Genomic DNA, 6,025 nt, shown 5'->3' on the forward strand with positions numbered 1-6,025 from the left:
GGCATGTAGTCATGTTAAGTTCACTTCTCAAATGCACAAATGCGTGCAGATTTATTTATGTCACACTGCTGTCAGCCTGAGTAAATCTCCAAAATTAATTACTCCCATGAACCATTTGCACCCACAACAGAGAACAGTTTGGCTGCAGAGTCAAACGTTTTCCTTTTGGTGGACCAGTGGAAGGCCATTCATTGGTCGATGGGGCAGCCTATTTGCATACAGCGGGGCTTAAAGTGCCACAGAGAAGTCAGAGTTCAACACAGTTGTGATTCGACTTGACAAGAGGTGTTTGCATCATTTATGAATTGTATTTGAGCAGCAGTGAGTAAATCCTCAACATGGGATTTTGCACGACTGCGGGGGGGCTGTGCATTGTGCTCGCTTTATTTTTAGACAACATTCAATGTACAACCACAAGATATTTCACCTATGAAGAGGATGCTCCCGGGACAGAAATTGGGAATCTATCTGAAGATTTGAAGATTGATCCGGCGGATGACCCCGAGACAACGTTTCGCTTCATGCAAGAAAGTAACTCTTCTCTGATCCAGATGAGGGAGATTGACGGACTTCTGAGTGTTGCAGAAGTGATTGACCGAGAGCAGCTCTGTCCCAGGTCGCCCCGTTGCTTCATCACCTTCGACATTGTGGCCTTTTCCAGAGAGAAGTTTCAACTCATCCACGTGGAGATCGAGGTAAAGGACATAAACGACCACTCTCCTCATTTCCAGCGCAACGAAACACATCTGGAGATAGTGGAAAATGTCCCACCGGGCTCAAGATTCCCCCTGCAGATCGCTCTCGACCAGGATGTGGGTGAAAACTACATTCAGACCTACAACATTTCTGCCTCCAGTCATTTTGCCATTGAAGTGCGCGACAGAGAGGATGGAGTGAAGTTTGCTGAACTGGTGCTGGTGAGGGAGCTGGACAGGGAGGTGGAGGACAATTACGCACTCGAAGTTATTGCATCTGACGGAGGGGTGCCTGCAAAGTCCGGGTCAATGGTTGTAAATATCAAAGTGCTGGACTTTAATGACAACAGTCCGACGTTTGAACACAGCTCTCTGAAAGTTGAGCTGAATGAAGACTCACCTGTGGGACACCGAGTCCTCAAAGTGCACGCGTTTGACCCCGACGACGGCATCAACGGCGAGGTGATGTACGCGTTTGCTGACGGGCTGTCCTCAGAAGCTGCGCGCCTTTTCCACATTGACCCTTATACCGGGGACGTGACCTTGAAAGCGCTGGTTGATTTTGAGAAGAGGAGGTCGTACGAGCTGCACATCAAAGCCTCTGATTTAGGCGCCAACTCTGTCCCATCCAGCTGCAGGGTTGTGATAGATATCGTGGACGTGAACGACAATGCGCCTGAAATCAGCATCAAACCGATGACCTCCAGCAGCGATGGAGTCGCCTACATCACTGAAGCTGCAGCTGCAGAGAGTTTCGTGGCTCTGATCAGCACCTCGGACAGAGACTCTGGCTCCAACGGGTACGTGCGCATCAGCCTGCTCGGGCACGAGCATTTCACACTTCAGCAGGCATATGGGGACACTTTCATGATAGTTACCACCACCACATTAGACAGAGAGAAGACCCCAGAGTACAACCTGACTGTGGTTGCAGAAGACCTGGGAAGCCCACCTTTTAAAACTGTAAGACAGTACACCATCCGTGTGACAGATGAGAACGACAATGCTCCTCTCTTCAGTAAATCTCTGTATGAAGTTGCAGTCCTGGAAAATAACATCCCAGGTTCATATGTAACCACTGTGGTTGCCCGAGATCCTGATGTAGGTAAGAACGCCAAAGTCTCATACAAACTCATAGACTCAGAGGTACCAGGAGGATCTCCGGTGTCCACCTATGTCTCTGTTGATTCAGTCTCAGGGTCTTTGTACACTTTAAGGTCTTTTGATTATGAGACTCTTCAGCAGATTGAACTGGTCATCCAAGCAGAAGACAGAGGTTCCCCCTCTCTTTCAAGCACGTCAACCATCAGGATAAAAGTTGTGGATCAAAATGACAACTATCCATATTTCACCTTCCCCGTTTTATTGAACGACTCTGCTGATATCCCTCTCCCTTTCAATGCACCCGCCGGCTACCTTGCCCTCCGTGTCTCAGCTGAGGACGATGACGAGGGAGTGAATGGCGAGCTCTCCTACCAAATTGTGCAAGGTGACCCAAAGCTTTTTGCAATCAACAAAGACACCGGAGAGATTGCCTTAAAACAATGGCTGACAGCTGAAATTGGAGACGTGCTGGAAATTAAAATCTGTGTGAGTGACAATGGCAGGTCCCAGCTCTCTAGCGGTGCCACTATTAGGTTCGTCGTCTCAGACACAGAGCCCTCAGAAGACCAAGTCGTCATTGTGTTGCGGTCAAACGATGAAGAAGGATACAGCTTGGATGCCTCGCTAATTATCATTATTATGCTCAGTGGGGGTTGTGCATTGTTGCTGATTGCAATAGTGGCTGTTGTTGTCACATGCAAACTCAGCCGTGGGGGGAGAAGCCGTGGCACCAAGAGAGAAGTGTGTCACAGCCTGTTTGGCAGCGGGCCAATGTCCATGCTGGGCTCCACAGAACCGAACATATACACAGGTCACCGAGGCTTCTTCCACGAGAGGACCTCCTCATCTCTGGATGATGAGGAGAGGAGTGGGGACTCAGAGACAAAGGTGAGTTAACTATAGGAGATTTTTTTTATCTTTTAATTTTATATGCATATGATGTTCCCAAGTGCTGCCTTGATCTTTGTGCCAGAAACGGAAACTAAGCTTCTCTCCTGTCATTTTGTTTGTTTTCCTAGATATTCCTGCCCTCCAAGCATTTCCAACCAACATCCGTGTGGCAAGGTGACAAATACTGCTTGCAAGTGAAGTAAGAGAATATATCAATTTTTTTTTTTCTCAAAGGTTTTATTCACAGTCAAATCTCACTTAACAGAGAGGGTACTTAACATGCATGATTCATATATTGCATTGCTTGTGGCACTCCTGTGGAATGAGGTTAGATGGGTAGGATAAGGACAGTCTATGTGAAAAAAAAAAAAGACATCGATAATGAAGTTAATGTGGTTCAGCAATAGCTCATACTGTATCTGTTGATTGTATTTGCAGTGGCATTGGCACCAACGACCAGCTGAGCGTGAAGGACAGTGGCAAAGGGGACAGTGACTTCAACGACAGCGACTCTGATATCAGTGGTGATGGAGGCAAGAAGAACTTCACCACTTTCCATCCGAGGCTAAAAAGTACGTTTTGACATTTTGACAATGAGCACCACTGAATAAACCATAAATATTCACCCGAATGACAAAAATGATAAATGCTGGGAAATAATATCTGCATCAACAATTTCTCATCTGTTTATTTCAGGTATATCCAGCACTACCAACAGCTTATCTGGGGATTGCCAAGGCACCTACTGTGCAATACCAGCACAGAGCATCAAAGCCACCAGAGACAACGCATACACAATAGGGTTCTCCTCTGCATCGGTCTTCAACAATCCTCACGACTATTCCCGCTCCTGGAAAGACTCAGGTTACAGCACAAATCAGCCAAAGTCTAACAGCATCATGCAGTCGTTCAACAGGACGGGGACCCTCCCTTCCTATTTCACTCAGTACCCGCGTGAAGCTGCTGTTAGAGGTGCTGAAATCCACAAGCAGAGTCCATATACTGTAACTGTGGCTACACCGTTAGAGGTTGCAACTATTTTCTAAAAACGTTAAGCTAGTGGAGAAGTGTAGATGTGTATAAGTGTATATTTGTAAATGTGTTTTTCACTATATGGTTAATAGGTGTATATATTTTTTATGATGGACAGAATTGTTATGTGTAAGTTTATTTATGTTACATTATTTGTGTCAGTTCACTGTATGATTTGATGCACACTAGAGTCCCAATAAAAGTAATAGAACTAATGAAAAATGTCATTCATTCTAGGATTTTCTCAAACATGATCATGTGAAGAATATAATGAGATGAGACAATGAATCGTGATAACAGAGAAATATTACGTTTTGAAGATGAAATATTATTCCCCTGTCATCAGAGCCCTCTGTCTGAATCTGTAAACATGTACTCTTTCCCCAAGCTTGAATCTACATGATCAAGTCAGTGATGATCAGATGTAAAATCTCAAGCTGCTCCATTACCTGGGAGACTGGCTTTGAAGACTCGTAGCTTGCTCTGCAGTTTCTTGCATACAAATGAAAGGAAAGAGCTGGTACTCACGTGGAAAATAAAGTTTAAACCACCTTACAAATCATATGGGGTGTTGTCACACCTGCTTCAACCAAACTAAATAATTTACTGCACACGCAGTACATCATGGATTAGGCTTCTAGACGAACTGCTGTCACTTGAATAAAGTGAGGAATCGTAGCAGAAGAAATATGACAAAAAAATACAACCGGAGAAATGCGGCCTTGTCATATTTGCAGAACTGACCGTCATTATTAAATAACTGAACCATAAATATGTAGGGCAAGTGCTGTCTGGCATGGCCTGAATTGATTTATTGAAGAGAGATTGATGGTTTAAAACTATAACCAGCTATGGCAAACATCCATCTGGAAACTGGTTTTGGTTTGCTGAGTATCTGTTGAACTTACATCTGCTAAAGTAGAGCAGCTACAGGGCTGTATGAGAGCAACTCCAGGACAAACTGTTTCAAGAAGCCAGAAAGCCTGAAACTAAATTATGCAATAAAATTCAATAAATACATTTCTCAATCGTGGGACTGTGTCCGTGGGGACGGTTATGGGTTTTCATCAACAACTTCAAATGTACGGAGCAGTTTTTAATGTTGCTCTTCTCATCAACATCTTAGAACGAATTTGTCATAGTGGAGTAACCAAGAGGCTAATTTAAGAAAAGCATTTTAAACAATATTCAGTACCTGCTGATTTTCATCAGCTCATGTACACGTTTGTCACAGTATTCTGTCCTCATTATTTCTAAGGTCACTTTAAATGAGCCTGTGATGTGTGACAGCAAATGAGACAAGAGTAAAGGATTCTTACAAATTACATAATGGTCATCTGAGGGCCAGTCTAGAGAAGGAAATAAATACTCCAAGCTACTAAGTAAGAGCCATCAGTGGAAGCTGATGGCAGCACAAGGCAATATATTTTCTGTTTTCTCTTCATCTAGAGAAAAAGGGGACAAAGAGCTGTGCTCATCTGCATAAGCATAAATACCTGCTTTTGTGATTTTTGATAGCTGTGATAAAAGCTGGAATAGAGTGGATTAGATTCCTTTTACATAACTACAAAGCATTCAACAGAGTTCTCACACGTTACCACAATATGCCTCACCAACAGAGAACAATGTTCAAAACTAATTGCATATTTAAGATGACCTGACCATGTTTTTTTTTTTTTATATATATTTCATACTCTGGCTTTGTAAAGTCACTACAGTTGGGACATTGCAAAGTTATTAACTTTATTTTATCCACAGAGGATTCAAGGCCATGCAGTACAAGCAATAAGAAAGAAGGTCATACTTGTGCCCCCACTGATGTGCACTAGTCTGACAGATAGCCAATTGTACACAGAGGGAAAATGCATTTATCAATCAATACAATATGGTTCCGTCCGTCATTGCTTTATATGCTCCTAGTAGGTCAAATAGTTGTGCATTGACCTGATAGTTAGTGCCACAAGGTGTGTTCATCTGCACAGATTGAAATAAAATGTGTCTGTATGAAAGCCATTGTTGGCAGATACTGTGCTTGTTCACATCCAAATGGACTTCACATTAATGTCCTGCAGCAGCTCTCACAGCACATTTGAAATCTCCCCAGGTAATAAAAAAAAATTAGCGTTTTAGAGCAGATTTTCAGCTCATCTGCAGTCCACTGGCACATGAGTCAGATCTGCTCACGTCATTCAAGCCTCTGCACCTCTTGATATTTTGTGTCTATTTTAGAGAAACAGCTAACTATAAGTCCATAATTATTAAATTATATGTATATATATATATATAGTGTCATTCAGCTCTAC

The 6,025-nt window shown here is 43.2% G+C and overlaps 1 protein-coding gene across 1 annotated transcript; it reads left to right on the forward strand.

The window, feature by feature from the left end:
• Positions 1-338: 338 nt before the first annotated feature.
• On the forward strand, positions 339-3,736 carry pcdh8 (protocadherin 8). The gene is made up of 4 exons (XM_026375842.1): positions 339-2,687; positions 2,819-2,889; positions 3,129-3,262; positions 3,387-3,736. Exons 1-4 carry the CDS (start codon positions 339-341, stop codon positions 3,734-3,736), a joined length of 2,904 nt encoding a protein of 967 aa, XP_026231627.1.
• Positions 3,737-6,025: the final 2,289 nt, after the last annotated feature.

The sequence above is a fragment of the Anabas testudineus genome, chromosome 21 (assembly GCF_900324465.2).
Source record: "Anabas testudineus chromosome 21, fAnaTes1.2, whole genome shotgun sequence".
NCBI lineage: Eukaryota > Metazoa > Chordata > Actinopteri > Anabantiformes > Anabantidae > Anabas > Anabas testudineus.

What these genes read in the sequence shown, in the direction of transcription:
- pcdh8 (XM_026375842.1), top strand. Translation starts at nt 339, where the DNA reads ATGGGATTTTGCACGACTGCGGGGGGGCTGTGCATTGTGCTCGCTTTA. An exon ending in AAATACTGCTTGCAAGTGAA is followed by an intron (nt 2,890 to 3,128) that starts GTAAGAGAATAT and finishes TTGTATTTGCAG; the next exon opens with TGGCATTGGCACCAACGACC. An exon ending in TTTCCATCCGAGGCTAAAAA is followed by an intron (nt 3,263 to 3,386) that starts GTACGTTTTGAC and finishes TGTTTATTTCAG; the next exon opens with GTATATCCAGCACTACCAAC.